The 27117-nt window shown below is 39.7% G+C and overlaps 1 protein-coding gene across 1 annotated transcript in view; it reads left to right on the top strand.

Moving 5' to 3' along the window:
• Window positions 1–27117, top strand: part of MORC1 (MORC family CW-type zinc finger 1) — a 152681-nt gene that overhangs the window by 68820 nt on the left and 56744 nt on the right. The window contains exons 12-14 of the mRNA XM_045500974.1: window positions 4525–4653; window positions 7810–7915; window positions 13085–13223. Of these exons, the coding sequence (XP_045356930.1) occupies window positions 4525–4653; window positions 7810–7915; window positions 13085–13223 (374 nt within the window). The remainder of the gene's footprint in view (window positions 1–4524; window positions 4654–7809; window positions 7916–13084; window positions 13224–27117) is intronic.

Raw genomic sequence — 27117 nt, 5'->3', positions numbered from 1 at the left:
TCCCCGCAAACACTATTCGCTTTTTATTTCACAGTTCACATGTTTTAAATATTGTGTATCCATTAAGAAATTATAGCTATAGTTATCTTTAATACTTTTGTCTAACTCTTATAATAGAGTTAAATGATTTATACGCCACCATCATAGTATTAGAGCATTCTGAATCTATATACATATTTTACCAGTGAGTTTTATATTTTCATGTTTTCAAGTTACTAAAATAGTGTCCTTTCATTTTAGCTTGAAGAATTCCCTGTAGCATTTCTTGTTACAGCAGGTCTACTGGTAATGAAATCCCTCAGCTTGTGTTTTGGAAATTCTAGGCATCTCCTTAATTTCTGAAGGACAGCTTTGCTGGGTAAATTATTCTTGGTTGGTAGGTCGTGGTGTTCTTGTCATTTTTTTCAGCACTTTGATTATATCATCCCATACTCTCTTGGGTTGCAGAGTTTCTCCTGAAAAATCCACTGATAGCCTGGTGGAAGTTCCCTTTTATGGGAGCAGTTTTTTTCAGGGATATCTGTATAAATCTCTACAGACTGAATAATACATAAAAGAAAATAGAAACTGACATGATAAGGGGCACCTGGGTGGCTCAGCCAGTTAAGCGTCTGGTTTCGGCTCAGGTCATGATCTTGCTATTCGTGAGTTTGAGCCCACATTGGGCTCCGTGCTGACAGTTCAGAGCCTGGGGCCTGCTTGGGATTCTGTGTCTCCTTCTTTCTCTGTCTCTCTCCTGCTCATGCTCTGTCTCTCTCTTTCTCAAAAAAAAAAAAAAATTAATAAACATTAAAAAAATTAAAAAAAAGAGAAACTGACATGATAGGTTTCCTCGTACTGCCAATCTCTGGCTTACTTAATCCCATTGATGAAGCATCTGCCTAGTCTTCAGTGTCCAGTCCTTGGAAACTGGTTTTAATAGCATGTTGTAAGTTGTACAAGTTTGAGTAGTTTCTATCTGAAGAAAAGTTGAAGTTCTGTTGAGAGTTAGAAAAAGCCATTTCTGACCCTGAGTGAATAACTCTAGTTGTTTTCTTTGTCCTGATATCTACTCTACTAGTATGTCTTCTATCAGGCCTGGTCATGATGTTTGGGCTACTGAATGTTCTATGTTTTGCTTTGATCGCCAGTTATTCTTCAGTATTATTTAGTCTTCTAAGTAAACATTAAGCTCTGTGTGTCTGCCTCTGAAAACAAGATCCTAACATAGCCACTGTCTTTAAGGATTTCACTCTCTAGAGGGAAAAATAGGCATAGAGTAAACTAAAATGTAATACGTAGGTGTTAAAGAGTGGTATGATCACATAAACAAATAAACATCATTTTTTTTTTTTTTAAAGGGGCACCTGGACGGCTCAGTCAGTTAAGTGTCCAACTCTTGATTGTGGCTCAGGCTGTGATCTCATGGTTTGTGGGGTCAAGCCCTACATCGAGCTCCATGCTGATGGTGCAGAACCTGCTTGGGATTTTGTTTCCCTCTCTCTCTGCCCCTCCCCTACTTGCTCACTCTCTCAAAATAAATACGTAAACATTTTTAAAAATTAAAAAAAAAAAGAGTGGTGTATCACAGAGTATCATCCTACCCTTGAGAGGTGTGTGCTGGTGTTTCTAACATCCTAGTAGCTTCACAAACCTTAGAATATTTATGTTGGGGTTCGTGGTTGATACTGGTTATAGAAGTGAGTTGGGCTGTGTTAACTGTGTTCAGTTAATGTTTCAGGGAGAGACATTATTTCACCTTCATTTTAAACCATAACAGCATATCAATAACATATTTTGTCAAGATTAGAAGCAACATTTTTTGAGGGCTTGTTACGTGCAGGATGCTGACCTCTGTGTTGAAGGCATGCAAAGTTATAAAGCACAACTTCTCCTTTCAAAAGGTACAGCCTTCTTGGGGAAGCAATATTTAAAGAGAGGACAAATATAATGCAGCAGCAGCTTAAACTTCTGCAGAGTGCTGTAGGTTTAAAAAAAATTTTTCTTGATGTTTATTTATTTTTTTTTTTTTTTTTGAGAGAGAGACAAAGTGTGAGCAGGGGAGGAGCAGAGAGAGGAAGACACAGAATCCAAAGCAGGGTCCAGGCTCTGAGCTGTCAGCACAGAGCCTGACGCGGGGCTCGAACTCACGAATGGTGAGATCGTGACCTGAGCCAAAGTTGGACGCTCAACTGACTGAGCCACCCAGGTGCCCAAGAGTGCTGTAGTTTTCAACACACTTTCATGTTTACTCCTTATGATAACCCTGTAAAGCAAGTTATTGTAAACACTCACTTTATGATCAGAAAATTCAGTAGCTTCCCACAATTATACAACTAATGTGTGGCAGAGACAACACTTGAAGCCTCCTGACTTTAATCTAAACAGCAGCTCTTGCCTTGACATTGTAAGAACTGAGTAGTTCATGTGGAAATCAGAGAACAAGGTCTTACAAGCCCTGTGCAGACACCAAAGAACATTTCAGAATCTGGTGTGCAGTGAACAAGTGGAGTCTGGGGGCTGGGGCAAGACTACCTGCTGAACAGTTAGCAGAAAGCCAAGAGTTTGAGTTGAGAAAAGCCTAAGAACCAGAGTCCAAAGGGAAATTTGACATGAGAGCTGTTAGCGGTTCCGGGAAGAGACAAGGGAGGAGACCTGGGAATTTGTGAGGACAGCTTTCAGCCTGGCCCAATTTCATAGTTCCTTTGGAAGTCTGCATTCTTTCTTTGCTGCTCTTAATGGCACACAGCATTCTGGACCTAAATTTTAACAGGAACAGTAAGGGGTAAGGATGTTTATTTGTATTCTGCATAGATTATACAGTCCTGTGTTCAGGTTGTTGCATATATTTATTTCCAAGGTATGTATGTTAGACCCTCACTGTTTTGACCTTGTACATTGATGAAATGTTTTATATCTGCCACTTTTCAAGTGCTTAGTAGCCATGTGTGGTTACTGGTTACCATATTGGACAGAATGGTAAGCACAGGTTCTTTTTTTTAAAAAAGCATTTTTAAAGTAATATATGCCATGTAAAAATATACAAAGTGTTCAGGGGGCGCCTGGGTGGCTCAGTCCAAATCTCAGTTTCGACTCAGGTCATGATCTCACTATTTCATGGGTTTGAGCCCGGCATCAGGCTCTGTGCTGGTGGTGTGGAACCTGTCTGGGATTCTCTCTCTCCCTCTCTCTCTCTCTGCCTCTCCCCACTCACGCTTTCTCTGTCTCTCTCAAAATATAAATAAACTTTTAAAAAATTAAAAAAACAACAAAGCGTGCAGAAAGTTAAAAATGGAAAGTGAAAGTGTCTTCCTTGGCCTTCTCAACCTCTCAACCTCTCTCCGGTAGCATCTACTATTAAAACTTCCTGTTGTTTCTTTTAGGAATAGAAAGGTGTGCCCATCAAAATTGTATATGTATAAGCTTTTAATAAATGACAAAAATTGATTATACTAGGTATTCTGTTTTATGTCTTTTTTAAAAAAAATATCATTAACGTTCTATCCAAAAGGTCTTGAAACAGCTGTGCATTTAGCTCTAACTACCTGTTTTAAAGGTCGCCTTGTATCCCCTTGTTTGGAAATAGCATTTACCATTTCCTCTTTAGGCTTTTATGTTGTTTCCACTTTTTGTTGTTGTTCTTGCTATTCCAAACAGTGTTGTAATACATATCGTATGTTTATTTATTTTGTGTGTTTGTAGGGAAGAGTCCTACCAGTGCAGTTGCTGGATCAAAGGATAAGAACACAACCTCTTAAGAAGGGCTCCTAATGGTCCTCCTTGACAAGTGTTGTTTCTAAGCAAGGAGGGAGTATAGAATCTGGGCCAAGGCTAGGGCATAAAAGACTGTAAGGAAAAAGAACCAGAGCTAAAATAAAGATGAAGAAACTGTGGCTACGAGGCCAGATGATAAATATCTATACCAATGGTCTTTTTTTTTTTTATGTTTATTCAGTTTTGAGAGAGTATAAGCAGAGGAGGGGCAGAGAAAGTGGGGGACAGAAGATCCAAAGGCTCTGTGCTGACAGCCGAGAGGACAAAACAGGGCTTGAACTCATGAACTATGAGACTGTGACCTGAGCCGAAGTCGGATACTCAACCGACTAAGCCACCCAGGCACCACACTAAACCAATAGTCTTCAGGGTGGCCTTTAAATTTAACAAGTACAGTTGCTTCTGGGAGTATTTAAGAAAAGAGCCTTAAATATCAATGTATTTTATTGCAATAGTAGAGGTATGTATATGCTTTTATAACTGCTATTGTTTTTAATTTTGTTATAAAAATATTGTGCCATTATAACAAATATAATAATATGTCGATTGTATTTAGGTTGGGAAATGCGAGAAAGTATAAAGAAGACAAATTTCACTCATACTCAGAGAAAACTAATGCTAATACTTTTATTTCTTATTTCTGTCTATGTACTAGTTTTTACATAGTTGAGATCGTACTGTATATACACGTGTTTGTATTCAACTTTGCTTATCAATCCTGATCTTGTTGATTTATTTTCTTTCATTAATTTTTGCCTTTTTTTTTTTTAGGTAATAGAAATCTAACACGGTTTTGGAATGAATTTGGATACCAGAATAACAAGGATGTAGAGAAATCTTTAGATTCTATTCAGTATCAAAGAAGACAAGCCATGGCCATACCATTCATCATTCAGTGTGGTGAGTGTTGAATTCCATTCCAATCAGCAAACACTTAGTGAGTCAATATGCAAGTCATTGTGTTAAAAATGGGGTGTGAGAAAGACAAAGGTGGGTAGGATAGGGTTCTTGCTTTCAAAGGGGTTAGGGTCTAGGAGAGAGGTTAAGATACACATGAAACGAATTGTAATAAAAATGAAAATTAGGTAAGTGACGTCAAAGAGGCATAAAATTATTTGAGGATTCCAAAAGGGAGGTGGAGGAAGTTGAGGCCAGGCTTTGTGATAGAGGTAGCTTGTGCTATGGTCTTTAAAGTAGAATTTTTTTTACCTTCTTCGATGTGGCCTCCTCTCTCCCTTTGGTTATGGAGTTTGTTCTGCCAGTCGTCAGGTCCGTCAGGTCTATTCCTGGGGCATTCAGGATGATTTGATAATTATCTGGTTGTGTTCATGGGACAAGGTGAGCCTAGGCTCCTTCAGCTCCCCCACTGTCTTCCTCTACCTCTGTCTAAGGTAGAATTTTGACAGGCAGAGATGTAGTGGGACATGTGTGTTAATATCAAGTGGATACTTCAACTAAAATTTTTGTCATAGAATAATAGATACAGTCATTCAAAAAATTTCAATACGTGGCACTGTGTTAACTAGTACTTAGAAGTTAGCTACTGAATGAATGATGAATTAATAATAAAAGCTAAGAGTAGGTTGAGTAAACTTTAATTAGAGTGACTTAAAGGCCAGAGTAAGGAGTGTTTACTCTGATAAGTAATGAAGAGTCTTTGGAAGTGTTTCAGTATAAGAACAACAGACATGACTGAAGCGTTCGGCACTTAGTGCATGTTTCTGATACATCTTCCAGCCACTATACAGAGGGTTAGAGAACTAAAGACACTCTCTTCTATCTGCAAGGAGTCTGCCATCCAGTGGAGAAGGCAGCCAGGGAAACAAAGAAAGTGCACGCCGTGTGCACAATTTTGTAGTTGTTTACACAGTGTCAAGGGAACACTTCTCCGACCTCATCCCTGGGATGATCCAAAGAGGACCTGACTGTCGTTTGTAACTTGTAGGAAGCTTGCTCTGGCAGCTCAGTGCAGGATGATTTGGAGGAGAGCTAGAGCAAAGGTTGAGGTCAGGTTATGCCATGGGCATAATCCAGGATCCAGGGGAGAAATTGTACATGTTTGAAGAAGGGCACAGCCGTGGGATTTGAGAGGAACATACATGGCATGTATTTAGAAGGTATAATTGAGGAAATTGATGACTATATGCAACAGTCTATTGGATGGTATTAATAATAGCTGAAAATTTCTGTGTGTTTTTGATGTTTGCGGGGTACTGTCAGAATCCAGCCTCTAGTACCCAAGAGCTGTATGAAATTGGGCAAATTCCTTACCTTCTTTAAGCCTCAGTGTTTAGACTCTTAAAATGGGGTTAGCATTTGTAGCTAAATCATACAGTTTGATAAAAATAATATGAATTAACACATGCAAAATTTACTAAGTGCTTAGGATGGCATATTAGGGTCCTCCAGAGAACCAGAACCGAAAGGAGAGGTGAATAGATGGATAGATATTAATTATAGGGAATTGGTTCACATGATTAAGGAGACTAAAGAGTCCCGAGACCTGCAGTCAGCAAGCTGGAGACCCAAGAGAGCCATTGATTTAACTCCAGTTTGAAGCTGAAGGCCTGAGGGCCAGGAGACCCAGTAATATGGTTCGAGTCTGAATGTTGACAGCCTTGTTATCCAGGACGAGCCGATGTTTTAGTTTGAGTCGGAAGTCAGGAAAAAATTGATGTCTCAGCTCAATGTGAGGACAGTCAAGAAGAAAAAGTTCCTTCTTTCTTAGAAGACAGTAACCCTTTTTGAGTTCTATTCAGGCCTTCAGGCCCACATTAGGAAGGGTAATCTTTTTAACTCAGTCTACCAATGCAAGAGTTGTTCTCATCCCAAACACCCTCACAGACACACTCGGAATAATGTTTGACCAAATATCTGGGTATGCCACGGCCCAGTCAAATTGACACATAAAATTTAGCATCATAAATAGTGCCTCGCAATGTTGGCTCTTAAAATTGTTATGTCATTTAATCCTTAACAATTCTTTTAGGTAAGTGCTAATATTAATATCTTGTTACAGACAATGATACTGAAGCACAGAGAAGTAGTTCATCCAGAATCATGGAGGTAGCAAGTGGTAGAACTATTCCAGTTCTCTTTAAAAAAAAACTTTTTTAATGTTTTAATTTATTTTTGAGAGAGAGACACAGAAACGGAGTGCAGGCTGTGGAGGGGCAGAGAGAGAGGGGCACAGAATCCAAAGCAGGCTCCAGGCTTCGAGTTGTCAGCAGAAAGCCCGACACAGACCTCAAACCCACGAACCGTGAGATCGTGACCTGAGCCGAAGTTGGAAGCTTCACCGACTGAGCCAGCCAGGCTCCTGAGCTATTCCAGTTCTTAACCATTGTGACTTGAACGCTGTGTGACTTGAACCAGTGTGCAAACTGTTTCCATCATAGGCGAACAGGGACAATGTTTACCTAAGCGCCATTAGCTGTGTATGTGGATAGAATTCAGGATTAACGTTAATCCTGGAAAGAGTGGAGTCCCTTGGTCCTAAAGGCATGAAAGAGTGAAAGGAAGAAATAGACAAATGAGGTCAGAAACCAAACTGTGGGCTGGAGAGTGGAGTAAAAGCAGGAGACAAACACAGGAAAAGAAACCGAACTGTTCAGAGAACTTGATTTTCCTTGTTATGTTAGTCGTGTGGTTGGAGATGGAAAGTGGTGTTGGCAGCAGAGAAATACTGAATCAGAGAAAATGGAAGAGTCAAGTCACTAGAAATGTTCCCCTGTTCAAGAAGAGGTGGAGAGGAATCTATTAGTTAAGATTCTTTTGGCTGAAAGTAGCAGAAACCAACTGGAAAGAACTTAAGCAATAACAACAATGACAAAACAATAATAATAACAATAATTTATTGGTGGTGGTGCCCCAGTGTAGCTCATAGAATCCCAGACTAGTTGTGCTATCAAATATAAAAGGTATGTGATGATAGATTAACTTGCTTTGTTTCAAAAGATACCTCATACTTTTGGTATGTGCAATCAGCCATGTAACTGTGCTAGGTTCACTTCTGATTGTGGTCTTTCTTGTGTGTGATTTTGTTTTCATTCTCAGATCTTTGCCTTAAATGGAGAGTCTTGCCTTCTTCTATCAATTATCAGGAAAAAGAATTTTTTGATCTCTGGATTTGTGCAAATAATCCTAACATCTTGGAAAACAGGTAGTTTTTGATAGTTTTCTAAAATTCTTTATCCATTTTTAATTCCTAACATAATTATGTATGAGACTAGGAAATTTCAGCTATAGATGTCTTAGCTTAATAGCTATCATCCCTGTGAACTGTTTCTATCTCTTTGCCACCTATGGAGAGCCACTTTGTTAATGTACTTTTCCATCAAGATAAGAGACCTGGATGTAACTATTTGCAAAGTTTGGGGACGTGCAGCTGCGTGCAACGTGTGCAGCAGGAGACCATGACCCAGTGTTTGAGTTCTGCCTTCCAGTTCATTTTCACACAATGTATGGCTTTATCATAAAGGAGTCTTATCCAGAGGGTGTCTCCAGGGGCACTAGCCTGTTAGACCATGTGCTTTTTTTCTGTTTAAGTCACATATTGATTTCATTGCTTTGTGCTCCTGGAGGAAGAAGTTCAGACTAAAACAGGAAAAAGACTGATTAAGTATTGATGAATGTCACTGTTATTACTGGCCTGTTAGACTTCTGTGACTTTCCTTGGGAAGAAAAGAGTGAGTACCCCCTTTTAATGAAGGCACCCCTAATTCAAACATTGCTTCTCCATAGAGTTTGTCCTAAGTTTTTGGCCTGCATAAGTGGATCAATATTGCAAATACAGACATTAGTGTAATAATTCCTGTTTGGTTATTTTTATCTAGCCTTAAAACAAACAAACAAACAAAAAACCAAGAGAGAGAAAATTTAAAAAAATTTTTAGAAACTGCTGCCAAAACCCCTTCCACCTGGAGTCCTCAGGTTAGCCATATTTAGAGACTAAGGAGAATGCCATTTGGATGTAAATTTTAAAAAATAAAAAAATGAAATTAAAGAAAAAAGAGGGGAAAAAAAAGGAAAATGCCAGAAGTGGTAACGACTCTTAGATGGCCTGGGGGTTTTCAGTCTTATTTCTTGTTTTACAGGAGAACTTGCTTGTTTGTTTGTTTGTTTTCCAAATAACATTTATCTCAGACCCCAAATCTATAAGGTAAGTGCAGAACTTTCCTGATTGAAATGGAAGCTGGAAATCTGGGGGCCAAAGACATCCACTTATCACTTCTGTTCTATACTCTCTGTACAAAGCTCTGGGGAGCTTAGAGCTTTGAGCTTTAGAGCTGCAGCGAGCATGATTAGACACTACCGATCTGGTCTCATTCCTTCATTTTACAGAAGTGAAAGCTGAAACCCAGATGGGGGCTGAGAAACATGTTGCTAAAGCTACTGGCCAGGGTCTTCTGACTTGTCACCAGTTTCTAACCTTAACTTGAAACTTAAATATCTCCCACATAGGAACCATGAGTTGGCTCAATTTCAGTATTTAGAATAGTTAATAGTATTGATCCCTTCCTGTGAGGTAAATACTTTTCATGCAACATTAGGATAGTGTTTAGAGTTCTGACTCTGAGGCCAGGCTGCCTGGGATTGACGCCTGGCTCCATTAGCTGTGAAACCTTGAACAGGTGACAGAACCTTGAAATTGACTTTCTATCATTTAGGATGGGGTGTAACCATAGTACCTTTTGTGTCTTCTCTGGGTCCAGCTGAGTCCCTTAGAAAGACAATTTACTAAGTTTCTGGTTACTGGGGGCTTCTTAGTTATAAGAATTGAGGTCCCTCCCCACACATCTAACATATATCTATGACTTCTTCGCCCAGCCTTGGGCATTCTTGGACTCACAGAACTGGGATCTGTCCTCTACAGCTTTCTTTACCTCCAGCTTACCATTGTCCCTGGATTGGCACACTCTCACCCTCTTCTTGAAATGTGGTGATGCCATCAGAGAACATAAGCAAAATTAGTTTCAAAGCTGCATTACAGTGCCCCTTGTGATGACAGGCAAGATAAATTTAGCCACATTGACAGAAAACGGATGGTCTCTCAAAGCCTAAAATGCAGAGAGTCATCTTATATTTATAATTTATGTCCTTGATTCTTGAAATATGCTGACATAATTTTGACCATGTGTATTTCATTTGCACTGAAAAGATTAGGACAAAAAATATGCTTAATGTGCCAGCAAGAGATTTAGGAGATATATAAAGAAAAACTCCTGATTATGAGGGCAATTACTAGAGAGTTGACACTTTATTGAAAGTCATTAATAGTTCCCATTCAATATGGTAGGATGGACCTATGTACTTTGAGAATACACCATGAAATAGCAACACCCTGTGCCATTGGATTTGGATAGAATCACATGAAATTGGGGTATTAAAGTGATGAGAAATGCAGTATAGTTTTTAGACAACATTTGATGAATGGAAGGCCAGAGTAATGGCAAAAAGTGGCATCATCTGTATTTATAGAAAATATAGTGTTATGGTCAGCAGTTAATTGCCAGTTGTCAGTAGGGTTAATAGCAACGAACAGCATTTGAATGAACAATCTGTGTAACCAGAATTTAGGCAGGAAATATAATAACAGCTTTTTCTTACAAAGCAATTACATATGTTATCTCATTTTCCGTTTACAATAACTGTATGAACTTTCACCATTTCTCAGAGGAGGAAACAGACTAAGAGAGGCCCCGTGACTTGTCCAGGATTCCTCTCCAGAGCTAAAATTTGAAGCTAAAGCTGTAGGTGTCAACTTGTACTCTTTCTGCCTTATCACATCCAGTCTCCAAAGGCATCCTCTTTGTGTGTGTTTCAAATTTTTTTTATTTGAGTAACATTACACACTATGTTACGTTAGTTTCAAAGTGTACAACACAGTGATTCAACATCTATATACTTTGCTCTATGTTCACCACAGGTGTAGCTACCATACCTCACCACACAACACTGTTACAGTATCGTTGACTATATTCCCTACGCTGTACCTTTTATGCCTGAGACTTATTCATTCCATCACTGGTAGCCTGTATCTCCCACTGCCCTTCACCCATTTTGCCCACGCCCCACCCCTTTCCCTCTGGCAACCGTCGGTTTGTTCTCTGTATCTATAGGTCTGATTCTGCTTTTTATGTATTCGTTTGTCTTGTTTTTTTAGATTCTGAAGGCATCCTTTTATATTTCAGGAAGCCTAATGCCAGTTATATACGCTATAGTGACAAAACATACCATTTTTACACATGGTAGTATTCAGAGTTGACCCAGCAGGTAAAATGAAACCATTCTTTTTTGGACCACCAGAGCCTGTTTTTCGTTTCCACTTTATTTTTATTTTTATTTTTAATATGACATTTATTGGCAAATTGGTTTCCATACAACACCCAGTGCTCATCCCAAAAAGTGCCCTCCTCAATACCCATCACCCACCCTTCCCTCCCTCCCACCCCCCATCAACCCTCAGTTTGTTCTCAGTTTTTAAGAGTCTCTTATGCTTTGGCTCTCTCCCTCTCTAACCTCTTTTTTTTTCTCTCTTTTCTTTCTTTTTTTTTTTCTTCTTCCGAGGGAGGCTAGACATTTTTTATCACAGTAGCTGAGAAATAGGTATCAGTATACTTCCATCCATTCATGCTCTGTGTTTATCTGCATTTATAAATGGGGATCACCAACAGGGTAAGAATGATGCTTATCATTTGACTGAACCAACGAAGTCTGCATTGTGAGAACGATATTTAAAAATATTCATGGGTCGTGTTGCAAGTTAAAATTTAATTTGCTTCCCCAAACCTTTAACTAAAGATAATTGACAGGATTGTGTTTTATTAAAATACTTGAGGTTATTCTTTTTGAATAAAAACTGCATGTTGCCACAGGGTTTTTGCTCAAAATAGAAACCTCTATGGGTACCACCCCACAGATGTCTTCAAATCAGCACTGCAGGTAGCTGTACATATAGTAGATACCCCCTGATTTGTTTAGTTGCCTCCTCTGTTTGAAACTCACAATAACAGCGAATACCATATGTGGGTGGAATTAAGTGCTTTTTCACAGTCCTGCTTGAATTTGACCACAGTTCCTCACTCCCTTCTCCTAAGGGGCAAGAAAAATATACCCTGAAGCCCTGAAAAACACAAATCATGGGTTTGATCTGCTCTGCTTCTCCAGCACTGTTTTAGCTGGGAGAAGGCCCTAATCTTGGCCCCCTCCTCCCTGTCCCAGCTTTTATTTCATACAAACTTTGTCCCTTCCCCCTTATTTTTGGTTCGTATAAATAAGAGAAAAACCCTTGTGTAAAACAGGCTCTCAGAATTCACCTTGACATTTTGCCCCACTTCTGAACATGCCCAGTCATGCCCTGACTAAAAGCCATGCCCGGTGGGAGTTGAACTTCTTATCCTTGACAAGCCTTGCTATCAAGAGAAACAATATCATATATCAATTTTTTGATAGTTTGGCTAACTCAAGTCTACAGAACATAGCCATGTGACCAAGAGTAGGAAAATAACAAAACAAAACAAAACAAAATGCCCCAAACCTCCCAAGCCATATGTTTCAAAGGTGGTTAGTATTTTATGGAACCATAACGAGGGAGGCTCTTGTCCACAGTCTGCCTACTATTCATTTACATACAGTTCTACTTGATTATATACTACGTGTGTTAACCAACTAGTGATTGGAAACAGCATAGCAGTAAGACTGGGCAGCACAGAGGCCCCTGCAAGTGTGTTTACCACAACAGCAGGGAGAGAAGGGCGGGAGCTGGGAGCACACTGCAGCCAGGGTGTGGGGCTGATCGGTGATGAAGGGCTGTGCACGGCTCCGTAAGCCCCCAAGACTGTGACTGAGTGACTGCATGGCACCACAGTGGTCACGGTGCTTCACAGCCCTCCTGAGTAAACAAGGGATCCATGTGTTCCAGAGCAGAATTATTTGGTGTCATTAAGAGAGACATGGAGATTTCTCTCCAAAGTTTCTTGGGGAAAAAATGTTTGGCAATAATGAGATAAGCTTCAATTATCTGAGGACATCTTTGCAAAAGGCCTCATTTCATGATAATGCAGGATAAATGAAGCATTGGTAAAATAATGAAGGTTCTCCCATTCTTGTAAATATACCACCCTCCACATTTTCCCTTAAGCTCTTTTCCATGCAGGCTGGAGACGTAATGTCATGTATTGCCAAAAGTCATCAATACAGTGCTCTTCCTTTGTAGTCACGTTTTGGATATAAGGCGTAAGGAGTGTCTGTTCATAGAAGTAAGTCATCTTTCACAGACAATAAACAGTTTGATATTTCCTCCTGATGTTGTTTCTTGTTGATCGTGAAGTTGTCATCAGGCAGAAAGCCTACCTTCCATCCCCCTGGGCACCATGAGCAGAGTGTCACCATCAAAAAATGAGAAAGAGAAACAACTTCGAGAGGCAGTCCAAAGGTACCACAATCGACTGGCAGAACAGCAGCCACAGGTGAGCTGTTGTTAATTCTTTCCAAAATCTACCCAAACTCTTTGAGCTGTTGGTTTTATGTGTGCACATGAACTAAAGTGGTTGTTTCCTTCTTTTTTTGTCACCTGCTTTTCATTTTGGGGCTAAGGACTGTTTGGGAGGGAGCACAGTGCCCCAGGGGCTCAGAAAGGGAGGTGAGTTGTTAAAAAAAATACTACCTGTGACATTTAACCCCATCTACACAGCAGTGCACGCGAGGAATAGGAAGATTTATTTCCACCTACAAATTCGCATAGAGTCTGGTGTAGGCGACACGGTCAAGACTGGGGCATAAGTCTGTATGTTTCCCAAGATCGTGCTCTTCCCTGAGAGTCGATTTTTGAGGTGAAGAATTGGTCTTTTAAAAAATATTAGCCTATTAATATAGAAACTCAATGTCACTTAATTGTTAAGAAAATTCAGTAAATAAGACATTACTATCAGTAAATGTAAGTAACCATGACAATTTCAAGTGAAAGAAAAAGTGGCATGCAGAAATATTATTTTAATCTCTTAACTAATAAAGGAATTAGATCTCTGTTTACTTTATAGATTTAACACCCAAATTCAGCATTTTTAAATATAGCCTGTCAACTTCCTCAAATAGAACCTGAGGAGGTCAGCAGCATATGTCCCAATGTGTTGACCTCTCTGTGAATGTCAGGAAATAAAATACTTGAATAGAAAATTCTCTTATGGAGCAGGAAGAATGATCCTCAGGCTTATTATTACCTTATTTATAATAATAATAATAATAATACCTTATTATTATGTACTCAGGCTTAATACCTTATTATTATGTGTCTCCCTGTGCTTTTTAGAAGATAATCTTTCTTCTCCACCTCATTTCATCTTCTTATCTCTCCCACTTTGCTAGGGATCTGCTGTGCAGATCAGCCCAGCCACCACTTGGGATCACAACCAAAGAAACCTGACCCTTCCTGTTAGTCTGGAGTCTCTGGTCTCTCAGGAAAACCTGACTGAGAGTCTCTTTGCAAACATATTCTCTTAAGCATTCCCTGTCCCCTGAAACTGGTGAAAATTTCTACAGTTCTTAGAGCCTCTAGTCGTGGGTTTGATAACACAGGTCAGAAGTAAAGGTATCATAGCCTGCAGTTATTTTAATCAACAAGTAGGTACAGTCAGATCTTTCCAATGTGGAATGTCTTCATTTGTTTTTCATTTCTTGTTTACCACTCCTGTAGATTTGTGAAGACAGACAGCATATCCTGAATTGATTCTATCTTTATTGCAGTCTCTGGATACTTTTTTCTTTCCAATGGAGGTCAGAGCTGACCCTTGGATAGTAATAGTTGCCAGTTGCAAAGACTTAAATTACCCTTTTGTTTGTTTAGTATTGGCTGTTTTATTCATTACTAAGGTAGAGATTTTGATGGTAGCTGTTGGGGTAACATTTGGGCCATCCATTCTGCTTATTCTTTCTTTCTTGGTAGTTGAGTTTTTCATAACGAATTTGATCCAGGTTTATAGATTCAGTCTGTTTTAAATTTAAACAAAGACGTTTAGCAGTACGTGCATAGAGACTTGCTGCCATCAGTTCAAAGGATGTAAGAATCCTCACCCTCCTCGTCCTCTTTTGTGAAAATAATCTTAACATATTCAACTCACTTTCAACACTCAGTGCCCTTAGCTGACCCTGTTTTGGAGCTAATCAAGGAAAGCTTTGTTTAAGGTTCACCAGCCGTAGGCAACCAGTTAATTTTGAGGTGATCATTGAGCACACACTTGCCTTTGGGTCTGTCCCATGCTAGGCATTGTGGGAAATACAGAGTAACTCTAATACCACAGCGTGAGCTCTGTGAGCTCAGGGATAACCTTGATTTTGTTTACTGTAAATCTGTTACCAAAAACTGTTCCTGGCAAGTCGTAAGTACTCAATAAATAGTTGTTGAATCAATAATAGAACACACGTTCAGATAATAAACAGTCCTTTTGCAGACCGAGTCTAACAGCTGTTTGAAAATTAGTGACCAGGGGTGCCTGGGTGGCTTAGTTGGTTAAGTATCCAACTCTTAGTTTCAGCTCAGGTCTTGATCTCACAGTTCATTAGTTCAAGTCCCACAATGCGCTCCGTGCTGGTGGCACAGAGCGTGCTTGGGGTTCTCTTTCTCTCTCTCTCTCTCTCTCTCTCTCTCAAAATAAATAAACTTAAAAAAAAAAAAAGAAAATTAGTAACCACTGTAACATAATACTAGTTCAGTACTTGTCTGATCATAACTGAAACTACGATAGAGGTTTATTACAGGGAGAGAGTGGGGCAGCTTCAGTCAAAAAGGTTCAAAGAAGGAATGGCAGGGGCACCTGGGTGGCTCAGTCGGTTGAGCGTCTGACTTTGGCTCAGGTCATGATCTCAAGGTTCGTGAGTTCAAGCCCCGCTTCAGGCTCTGTGCGGGCAGCTCGGAGCCTGGAGCCTGCTTCGGATTCTGTGTCTCCCTCTCTCTCTCTGCCCCTCCCCAGCTTGCACTCTGTCTCTTCCTCTCTCAAAAATAAATAAACATTAAAAAAAAATTAAAAAGAAAAAAAGAAGGAATGGCAATTAACTTGTGTCTTGAAGTTTATTTAGGGTGAAGAGAGGGAAATGACCGGGCAGGCATTCTAGGTGAGAAAAACATTATAAACGAAGACTTGGAGATTAGCACTGACTTGTTCCTTCATGGTGCCAATCCTCTAAATTACATGCTAAACTTATGTATTTTAAAAAATAGCCTCAGCATCTGTGTGACATGTCTCTCTTTTAAAAACTGTGTAACTCATTATAAGATATGGTAATTGCTGAATAGAAGACCTCTGGAAGGTGACCTCAATTCCCCTTTCACAAAAATAACCCATGAAAGTATTCAAAAAACTGTATTTTGGTGATAGCTGCCAGATGCCAGAAACAAGACTCAAAACTGCCCAATAGTCATTGTGAAGTACTCTCTTCCTGACCACCTTTCAGATGAAGTTCTGTTAGAATATAACATGGGCAAGGGTGCCCAGAAAAATAGGGCCTTAGTGCCATTCAGGTGAAGTGCAGACATGATTCAGGTGTGGGGTAGATATCACTGGAAAATCAGGAACTGGTTAGTGTATGACTATGATTCACTATGTCTACTGGTGGTGCCCATTCATCCAATATCAGGAAGTAATAAGATACATGCCGTGTAATTATGGTTTGCCCGCCTCTTGTTCTCCCTCCCTACCTCCCATTACTAGTGCCTACTTATGCGCTGACCAGACTGGGAAGCAAATATAAAAATGACCTAAATCTGCACATCCCATTTCATGTTCTCTTTTTTTTTTTTTTTAATTTTTTTTTCAACGTTTATTTATTTTTGGGACAGAGAGAGACAGAGCATGAACAGGGGAGGGGCAGAGAGAGAGGGAGACACAGAATCGGAAACAGGCTCCAGGCTCTGAGCCATCAGCCCAGAGCCCGACGCAGGGCTCGAACTCACGGACCGCAAGATCGTGACCCGGCTGAAGTCGGACACTCAACCGACTGCGCCACCCAGGCGCCCCTCATTTCGTGTTCTCTTGTATTTCATCTTTCATGGCTGAAGGCATCCTGATCTGGAAAATGAAAAGTTCACTAGGTAAATCAAAGACCTTTCTGGATCTTAGATTCTGTGGTTCTGGGTTTTGTATCACTGACAACCAGGAGTGGTAAAATAATTGTAGGAGAGAGAGTATGATGGTACTGGAGCTACAGGCTCATGTCCACCTCTCACACACCCTACCGGTATGATGAGTGAATAACCTCTAGGAGTACCGCCTACCTGAGCTAGAGGATACTCACAGTGGGTCAGAAAACTGTTCTGGTAAAAGAGGTGTCTCAATGGTTAGATCATGTCCTCTAGGAGAAAATGAAGTAGCTAAGTCCAAAGATATCGTTTCCACAGATGGTATGTTATGTAACCCCTGCAACATAGCAGTCATATCAGTTACAGCAAAAGAGGGAAGTAAAGTTCAAAGACATTCAATAATTTGAATCAATTGCACATTTTTAAGTGATGAAGTTGGAGTTTGTTTCCTTTTTGTCTAATTTCAGCACGGATCTGCTCACATTCTCATAAGATTGAATACAGACAGAAAGGACAGAAGAACATTTACAAAGGCAACAGACCGCTACGTTGCAAAATATCTGTTTAGGAAAATACCTAATGAACTGTGTGTACACAGTTCATAAGCTGCGTCAGCACCCCAAAACCCTCTTTATAAATTGTGCTTCTGAAACAGCCCATTCCACTCTTTCTCCTTTCTGAATAGATGAATGAATAATCTGTTCCTAACTCCATGTTTCAACTTCATTCCACATTACCCGCTGTTTCTATACCAAGTGACAAGTGCCACCTGCTGGCCAAACGATAAAGCATTTTCATTTTCATTGTGTCACTTGATGGCTCTGCTACTATGTGGTGTGTTATCTGGATAATTGTTATTCTGTTTGTCAGTAAACCTAGACAATAATTGTTAAAGCCATAGAGTAGAGTTACAAAATCAGTTTCTCTGCATTTGAGAAACTTTCCAGTCCTCAAGTGTGCCCCTTTATGAGCTTTAAGTCACAGGTTAGATTTTCATCTACCTCCCGTTGTATCATAAGGACGATTGCATCATAATCATGCACGTGGAATATAGCTTTCGGTACATCTCATTCAGGGTTTTTTGGTACCACCTTAAATCCACTTAATGCCTTCAGTTATTAGAACACAGATCATAACTTGATTCCCTGAATAAAGCCTACTCTACATTTACCCCTTTGTACATAAATAATGTTAATGAGTCTGTATTTATATCATACATGTTTTTGTGGTGTGTGCTGTATCACTTGTGCATCCTGTCTTTCTGCCTGAGTATTTTCTGACTAATATTAATTTCTTATCCTACACTCTAGGCTGTTTCTAATCTGACTCTCTTTGCCTTCCTGGCAGTACAGTTGACCCTTGAGCAACATGGATTTGAACTGCGCGGGTCCACTCGTGCAAATTTTTTTTTTTTTTTTTTTTATAAATACAGTAGAGCACAGTAAGTGTATTTTCTCTTCCTTATTTAATTAATAACATTTTCTTTTCTTTAGTATACTTATTGTAAGAGTACAGTATTTAATACATCTAACCTACAAAGCATGTGTTAATTTGACTGTTATCAGTAAGGCTTCCAGTCAACAATATGCTATTAGTGGTTAAGTTTTAGGGGAGTCAAAAGTTAGTTGAAGATTCTCAGCTCTGTAGGGGTTGGCGGCCCAACCCCTGTGTTGTTCAGAGGTCATCTGTAGTTTCTTCCCCTCTATGGGAATTGCCCTGAGCTGGCCTTAGTTCTTAGGTGTATTCTCCATTTCCATGCTGCTCTGAGTGCCTATGATCCTTCCATTTGGTCTGGAGTGGCCTTTGTCTCTTTTTTAGCTCTTCAAGATCTAAAAATATCATTCTCTGTATGAAGTCTTTTCTCATTCTCTCCCTATAAAAATGTCTTCTTTCCAGTTCTCTTTGTCCTTAATGGGTCTTTCTTAGAACATGTTTTACTTTCTACTTGGTACAATAGTTATTTGTGTATCTGTTCTGTCTCCTATATTAGACTATAAACTTTTAGAAAGAAGGGACCATTTTTATTCATCCTTGCGTTCCCCAAAATACCTAGGCGTGGACCTTTCACGTAATAAGTATTTACCAAACAATGAATGAAAGATGAAAGGAATAATCTGATTTATGCATAACTCTTCACAAATAGGTACAAAAATAATTAGTTTTCATTTGGTTGAGTTGGTCCACTCTACAAAAGTTAGACTTAACACTTTCTGTGTACATTTTGGAGACCAAAATGTTCTTACACTTGGTCAAAATAAGGTGTGGCATTTGGATGGGAATACAGAGACTGTATTTGGATTTAATTTGTCATGTTCATGGGCTTTGCATCAAGTGAAGAGCCTGTGTAAAATGTCATGCCTGTTAAAAAGGAATTCCAGCAACAGCATTCTGTTCTTTTGTGGTGCTCACGTGGACACAAAAAAATGAAATAGTATAATCTGACAGTTCCCACATTGGTTGTTTTAGCAGTAAATGTGGAGCAAGAAAGGCTTCCTGAACTTTTAGCTGTGTTTTTCAAATTGAAATGGCATATCTGAACACAACTTTGTAATGAACAGTATGAATGCATTTTCCCATTTAGAATTTAATCTTTTAAATGTGTCATTATTGTGTAGGATGCTGAGATTTCAAATCTCTATAACCATGGAGACAGATGCCTTAGAAAATATATTTATTCATCAAGAGTACTTTTCCGTCTTCTTACGTAAACTGCCATGATCTAAAATTTATGATACCTAAAGACCCTTGTCTAACAAGAAGCTATTATATTCACTGTAGTTGAAATATTTTACTTTATTACTCTTGCTACAAAGATCTCATTTCTCTGTGGTGATGTGTTGTTTTTCCGAAAGGGATAATGCATAATATATTCACACTTGTGGGCCCTGTGTTCACAGCATAGCAAACGAGACGTTAAGTGAATTGTTTATGTTGAACTAGTTTAGAAGTTCCTTGAGGGTAGATATCACATGTTCTTTCTCTTGTATACCTCCCACCACCACACCTGGCTCAGTATTGGGTAAAATAGATGTCCAACAAAAGATGTTCACCTTCTTAACTTGAATTGCTTGTCCAAATTATATTTCATTTCATTTCATTTCATTTCATTTCATTTCATTTCATTTCATTTCATCTTTATTTTATTTTATTGTATTGTATTTTATTTTGTTTTATTTTATTTTATTTTATTTTATTTTATTTTATAGAGAAAGAACACAAGCAGAGGAGAGGGGCAGAGGGAGAGAGAGAATCTTAAGCTTCACTGAGCATTGAGCCCGACACGGTGCTCGATCCCATGACCCTGGGATCATGACCTGGGCCGAAATCAAGAGTCTGACACTCAACTGACTGAGCCACCCGGACACCCTGTCCAAATTATTTTCTAACTCGTCTTTTCCTGAGGAGCTGATGTCACACTACATGACAGAACAACACCGTGGTTTACTAAGCAATCTGGGACAGCGCCAGTAGTTAGATGCACATCAGAACAGCCAGAGCAGAACCCCTTCGGGGAGCAGTGTCGTCTGAGGGGCCCAGGACAGTCCCTCTTCCTGACTTCATAAATCACCCTATTATGCCCTGAAGATTGGGACCGAGAAATACCATCTATAGTCTGCTCCTGGGTTTCACAAACATGACCCAGTGCAGCTGCTGAGGACCAAGAGGAATGTGAGTCCAAAGGGAACTTCTTGCTCTGAGAAGGACAGAAGTAGCTTTGACTACTGACGAGGGCAGGCAGTCTTGCCACATTACATCCCACACTCTGCATGTCAGTCATTCCTGTTCACATCTGCAGAGATGGAGAGAGTAGACGTTCAGGTGTGTCGTGTGAAATGATTTTCACTGGAGGGAATATTAATTTGGATTTTAGTGCAAGTATACCTATTAGATCTCTGCCCTATAAAAATTTCTCGGGCACCTGAACTGCATGTACAACCAGTTCTCAATTAGTGTGCATGCTCTTTAGGGATAATCAGAGGCTGCCTGGCACCCTGGAAGTACTGTGGAGGCTGTTTCCTCACTGCTCAGAGTAAGGTACAGATATTTGGCTTCCTTCCAAAGCAGGCTACTCACTGGTCCCTTCTAAAGGAACCCGGTATCTCTGAGTCTGTACCCCTGAGCACCAACACTCCTAAATCCACTCCTGAATCTTTCCCTCTCAGCTTGAATCCCATTTCTCATCTTGTTAGTCCTAATCTCCCCTCTTACTCAGGACCCAGCTTCACATTTTCAGTTCAGTTTAAGGAACTGTATTCCACAATTGTTCTGATTTTGAAGTCTGACCCCACATCTTATACCTCTTGATTTATCGTTGTTAAGCCTTTTCTACCTGATCGTATTCTTGGTTTGAGTCTGGTTCCTTCCTCTGGCCTAACTCCTGTAGGCTTGAGTGAAGTTCAGATGTAATCTCTATTTTCTACCTTGTCCTTAACCAGCAAGTGCTTTAACCCTGCCCTTCTTCAGTCAGTCTTGCTTGCCCAGACCCAGTCTTCTTTTTTCTTTTTTAATTTTTTTTAACGTTTATTTATTTATTTTTTGAGACAGAGAGAGACAGGGCATGAACGGGGGAGGGTCAGAGAGAGAGGGAGACACAGAATCCGAAACAGGCTCCAGGCTCTGAGCGGTCAGCACAGAGCCCGACGCGGGGCTCGAACTCATGGACCGTGAGATCATGACCTGAGCCGAAGTCGGACGCTTAACCGACTGAGCCACCCAGGCGCCCCAGACCCAGCCTTCTTACACAGGGTGGTGTCTTGACACACCTGGGGGCTCTAATCCAGATCCAGAGAATTAATTGTTATTTGCTATGACCTTTCCTTTCTGATGGTCTAGAATCATCCTTCCTCTACTCAGAGAATCCTCAAGGAGGTCTTCTAGCCAAGACCATTGGTAATTATTCCTGACATTTGAAAATAACTATTACTTAAAATGTTTCTGAACACAGGCAGATCTAGTTTTTTTGGGCCTTGAGGTTTGTATAGTTTTGTGCCCCCCCCCCCCCCCAGTCAAATAAATCACAAAATTTATAAATATGACGTTGGGGGCAGAGCCTTGGAAGGGGTCTGTGTTGAAGAGGGGTCCTGAAGCCAAAGCCTCATTTGCTTCATAGTTTATCTGCCACTTGTTTCTGCATATACTGTGCCATTTGATTGCCACAAGGTTTTTGTAGTAAAAGATAATTGCATATTTTTTGGGTTTCCAATTCCCTTCTCCTCTTCAATTTCTTCCCCAAGATTTCCGTAATCGTATATATTTTGGTGAATTCTAAAACTACTCTGAATGATTAACTGCACACGTTAAATAGATGAGGAGTTTAAAGGAGAAGGATGAATGGAAGGATTGAATGACAATAGTGCTTATAATGTGCCACTGTTAGAGGTGCTGTAAGTGTACTGACTCACTTAAACCCTATGACACTCCTATGCTTTTATAATTCCTCATTCATAGAAGAGAAAACTGAGGTGCAGAGAAGGAATTTGCCAAGTGGAGTTAGGAAACCAGAGAATCTGACACAGTCAAGCTCCAGACCCCTTACTGTTAATCAGGCATGTGCCTTTCTTGGCTTAAGTCACATAAACAAGACAGGAATACAGATACACTTAGAATAAGAGATTGATTCTTATTTCAAAGCTGTTTGAACCACTCTGATATCTTGCTTTCAGTTTGGATTGATAGCTCTTCAGCGTGGGAGAAATTGAGAAATTAATAGCTAACAGCCATCATAATTTTTCTTTTTGAGGAACTCTGTCTCTGTTAGGCAGATTTCGAGGGCAGTGATCTTTCTGGAAGACGGTATAGAGGGAAGATGTTTAGGGGCTCTTTATTTTATTTTATTTAAAAAAATTTTTTTTAATGTTTTATTTATTTTTGAGATAGAGAGAGACAGAGCATGAACAGGGGAGGGTCAGAGAGAGAGGGAGACACAGAATCTGAAGCAGGCTCCAGGCTCTGAGCTGTCAGCACAGAGCCCGACGCGGGGCTCAAACTCACAGACTGTGAGATCATGACCTGAGCCGAAGTCAGACGCTTAACCGAGTGAGCCACGCAGGCACCCCTTTAGGGGCTCTTTAAAGATGGTGGAGGCAGCTGAATGTGGTAGGCAGCACTGGCCTGGTGTCAGGATCTTTAACTGCAGGTCCCAGCTCTTTTTTATAAGCAGCAGACCTCAGGCCTGCCTGAAGTCTCTAGTCCTTGATCTTAGTATCCTCTAGCTCAGTAAAAAGAAGGGGATTAAGCTGGATGTTCACAAAGACCCATCCAATTTTAGAGTGTGTGAATATTGCCATCTTTGTTTGCAAGCTGTTAAGTTTTAAATATCTATATTTATTAATTTTATTCTGAATGCAAACATGAGGTTTCTGGAGCAAAGAAAATTATTATTTAATTATAGCAAATAATTGTGCTGATTCCCATTTGCCCTAATTTGCATCCCTGAGGCAATGGATGAGATGAGTCAGATGACATGTTGTCCTACATATACCAGAATTTGTACTACTGGTAAAGAACTCTGAAAGGGGGGTTGGGGGGGTAGAATCTGGAAGTTTATATAGGAGAGAAACAGCCATCTGTCTATTCCCCTCCATACGCATGTAACCCTTTGCTCTTTGGGAGGGATCCTGAATTCTTACTCTTCCCTTTGAAATATAAATAAGTCTTTCTAGGGCAAGATAAGACTAGCTTCTCCAGCCTTTACAACCCAGGCAATGTCCACACCATCTCAAATTCCATTCCTCCCTCAAAATGTAAACACATACCTCCAAGGAGGTAAATCTCTTTGGAGATGCTCTCTCACTAATAATTAGTCATAAATTAATTTCCTAGGTTTGTTCTTCTATCCCAGGTCTCAAGTTTTAGTAAAATTCGATCAGAAAGCCCTGATGGTATGGATACATAAAAGTATTTTCTCTGTAGCATCACAAAGCACAGATACCATTATAAGGGAGATTCCTCAGCCTTCCAGGTCTGTGAGTCTGTGATGACTGGGCCATCTGAATGACAATGTCACATGTTTGAAAAATACGGATTCCCTGGGATCTGCCAGACTGACTGAACAAGATTCTTGGGGACTTAAGCCTTGGAATCTGCATTTCTACTTAGCTCCCCAGATGATTCTTAGATACCACAGACATTCCTGGGTTGAGGATCCCTCAGCTTTTCCGCTTTTCTGACACTTCATCTTATGCAGCTTTTGCTGATTCAGTCTATGATTTTCAGGGCTTTCCAAACATGTAAAGAAATTTAAGAGTCTTTCTGGGAGAGTTTATAAGTGTCATATAAAAATAAATAACATATTAGCAAGATTCCTAGGCTGATAATGATTCTTTGAAGTCTGGAGATGATGGTGATGATTTAAAAAAATGCTGTTGTTAGTAAACAGCTACTCCTTAAGTAAATGAGACAGAATTTAAAGCAGATTACCAGTTATATAGATTTCCGTTCTATGAAATATGCAATTAAAGATGTAAAAATGGGTTTTTAAAATAAAAAAGCATATAAATGATTTTAAAAACTATATTTAAAGAATTATAGGTCAATTCCATAAGTAATCTTCATCCATCTATTAGTAGAAATGCATCCATCAGTAGAAATACCTGTCGCTAATTAAGGAGGGAAAACTTTTGGAGGAACTAGTAACATTTTTCATTAAGGTCAATTTCATTTAACACACTTAACATGTGCCAATTTATTTTAGTTCGCTAATTATATGTTATCCCTGTCTCCACAGAAGGTACTGTGATAGATAAAACTGAAATACCCTACTTTTTGTCTTAATGCTTTAGAAAACTTTTTTCTAATCTTACTTTTTAGTGTTTTGTTTTGGTCTTTTGCCTTTAATTCTGCTGAATTATTAAATTAAGTGTGCAAGTATTACCTCTGTATTTATTATGATCCGGGCACTGCACTAAATCCACATTTTAAAAAAGATTTTCTTTGTTTTTCAGTGTAGTTTTAGGTTTACAATAAAGTTGAGAGGAAGATACAGAGATTTCCCATACACCCCATGCCCCCACACGTTATTCATAGCCTTCCCCATTATTCATATCCCCCACCAGAGTGGTACATTTGTTATAATTGGTGAACCTACTTTGACATGTCATAATTACCCAAAGTCCATAGATCCTTAAGGTTCACTATTGGTGTACAATCTATGGGTTTGAACAAATGGATGATGACATATACCTGTCATTATAGTATCATGCAGAATATATTTATTGCCCTAAAAATACTTACTCTGTGCTTTGTTTATCTCTTTCCACTCAACCCCTGGCAACCCGTGATCTCTTTACTGTCTCCATAGTTTTGTGTTTTCCAGGATGTTGTGTAGGAGGAGTCATAAATCGTATGTAGACTTTTTAGATTGGCTTCTTTCACGTAGTAATATGCACTTAAGTTTCCTTATATCTTTTCATGGTTTTATAGCTCATTTCTTCCTATCACTGCATGGTATTTCATTGTCTGGATACACCAGTTTATCCGTTCACCTACCAAAGTAGATCCTAGTTACTTCCAAGGTTGGGAAATTTTAAATAAAGCCGCTATAAACATCCATGTGGAAGTTTTGTTTGGATGTAGATTGTCAACTCTTTTGGGCAGACACCAAGAAGCGCTATTGCTGGATCGTCTGTTTAGCTTTCTAAGAAACTGCCAAGCTGTCTTCCAGAGTGGCTGTGCCATTTTGCTTTCCTACCAACAGTGAACGATGGCTCCTGTTGCTCCACATCTCCACCAGCATTTGGTGTTCAGTGTTTTAGATTTTGGCCACTCTAATAGATGCGCAGCGGTGTCGTTTTGATTTACATTTCCCTGATGGCCTGTGATGTGGAGCATATTTTAATATACTTCGTTTCCATCTGTGTGTCTTTGGTGAACTCTCAAGATTTTTGGCTTATGTTTAAATTGGATTGTTTTCTTATTGACTGAATTTTAAGAGATTTGCTTTTTGCATATATTTTGGATAACCATTGTTTATGAGATGTTTCTTGTGTAAGTATTTTCTCCAAGTCTGTGGCGTATCTTCTCATTGTCTTGATCCATTGGTTTTTATTTAAAGGCCACTGCTCAGATAAATGAGGTAAGTTTCAGAGAGGAAGCCAGGTAGGTTGAGGGGTCAGAAAGGAAAGAAGTGGGAGCCATGAGTAATAAAATACTCTTAAAAGAAACTTTGTATTGAAGGGGCAGAGAAATAAAGGGTTGTAGCTAGAGGGTTAGGGGGGTAGGGTTGAGGTAAATTTGTAGTTAGGAGAAGTTTGACAATGTTTCTGGACTAAGAAGGGAGCCAGTGAGACTCATAGCACACGTGAGGCCTGACTGATACAGAAAGATTTCAGCAAAGACAGGAAGGATTACTTGGACGCAGTTAGAGAGTTTAAGTTAGGGTAAGAGGAGAGACATTTTTTCCCTCTGAGATTGTGGGAGAGAATGTCAGAGGGTTCATACACACCTAATACCTAGTTTTGTTTTTTTCTAAAGAAGAGTCAGGGCCATCTGCTGATGGTGAAAGAGGCAAGCTTTGTGTACAGAGCATGATGAAGATTTGAAACAACCTTTGTCAAGGGCCACAGAAGCTAACCAAGGATGAATAAAACAATAAGTCCAGAGAGCATGAGAACCAGGCGTTTTTTTATGGTGTGTTTTCAACAGTAATGCAAACTTTACAGCCTGAAATTGCTGAGCACACGGGGAAAATGATCAATGATCTGATTGATTTAAGGCTGGGGTTTATTGTGTTGGGTGTGGCCAAGCATAGCTGAAGTGATGAACTGTTTTTCTCAGGCAGAATGGGGAATGGAAAGGCAGCCAAGAGGGGGTGTGGCAGATTGAGAGAAAAGAGAAGAACTGAAGGAATAAAAGTTTCAGTAGCTATGAAGAACATAAATAATCCTGAGAGAAATAGGAGAACTGTAAATTATAAGGAAGCAAAAGGATTTCAGAGCTGGATAGTGTTTAAGGGACAGAAAGATCGGTGTAAGTTCACTTAATTTGAGCAGTTCCTGGAATTCCACGGTGAAGTATGTGATGAAATTAAGGAGAAAGATAAAGCAGCACTCGTAAGAGAATTGGACCCAACATATTAAGGATATGGTGTACCTTTACTGTAGATACAGTGAAATGATTCATTGACTGTAGTGAAACTTTCTGGGTATAGAGCCATGCAGGGAAAGGAAGATATTCAGTGTGGCTGTCTTTGAATGCCTCTTCCCCTAACTACTACTGTGTTCTTCCAATTATGAGTGAATTTTGCCTTCATCTGGAGGCATTACTACTGGCATCTGGAGGTCATTTCAGTGTCT

Source organism: Leopardus geoffroyi, chromosome C2, assembly GCF_018350155.1.
Source record: "Leopardus geoffroyi isolate Oge1 chromosome C2, O.geoffroyi_Oge1_pat1.0, whole genome shotgun sequence".
In the NCBI taxonomy this organism is placed as follows: Eukaryota; Metazoa; Chordata; class Mammalia; order Carnivora; family Felidae; genus Leopardus; species Leopardus geoffroyi.
Note: the sequence above shows the minus strand (reverse complement) of the source record. Positions and strands in the feature narration are given on the sequence as shown.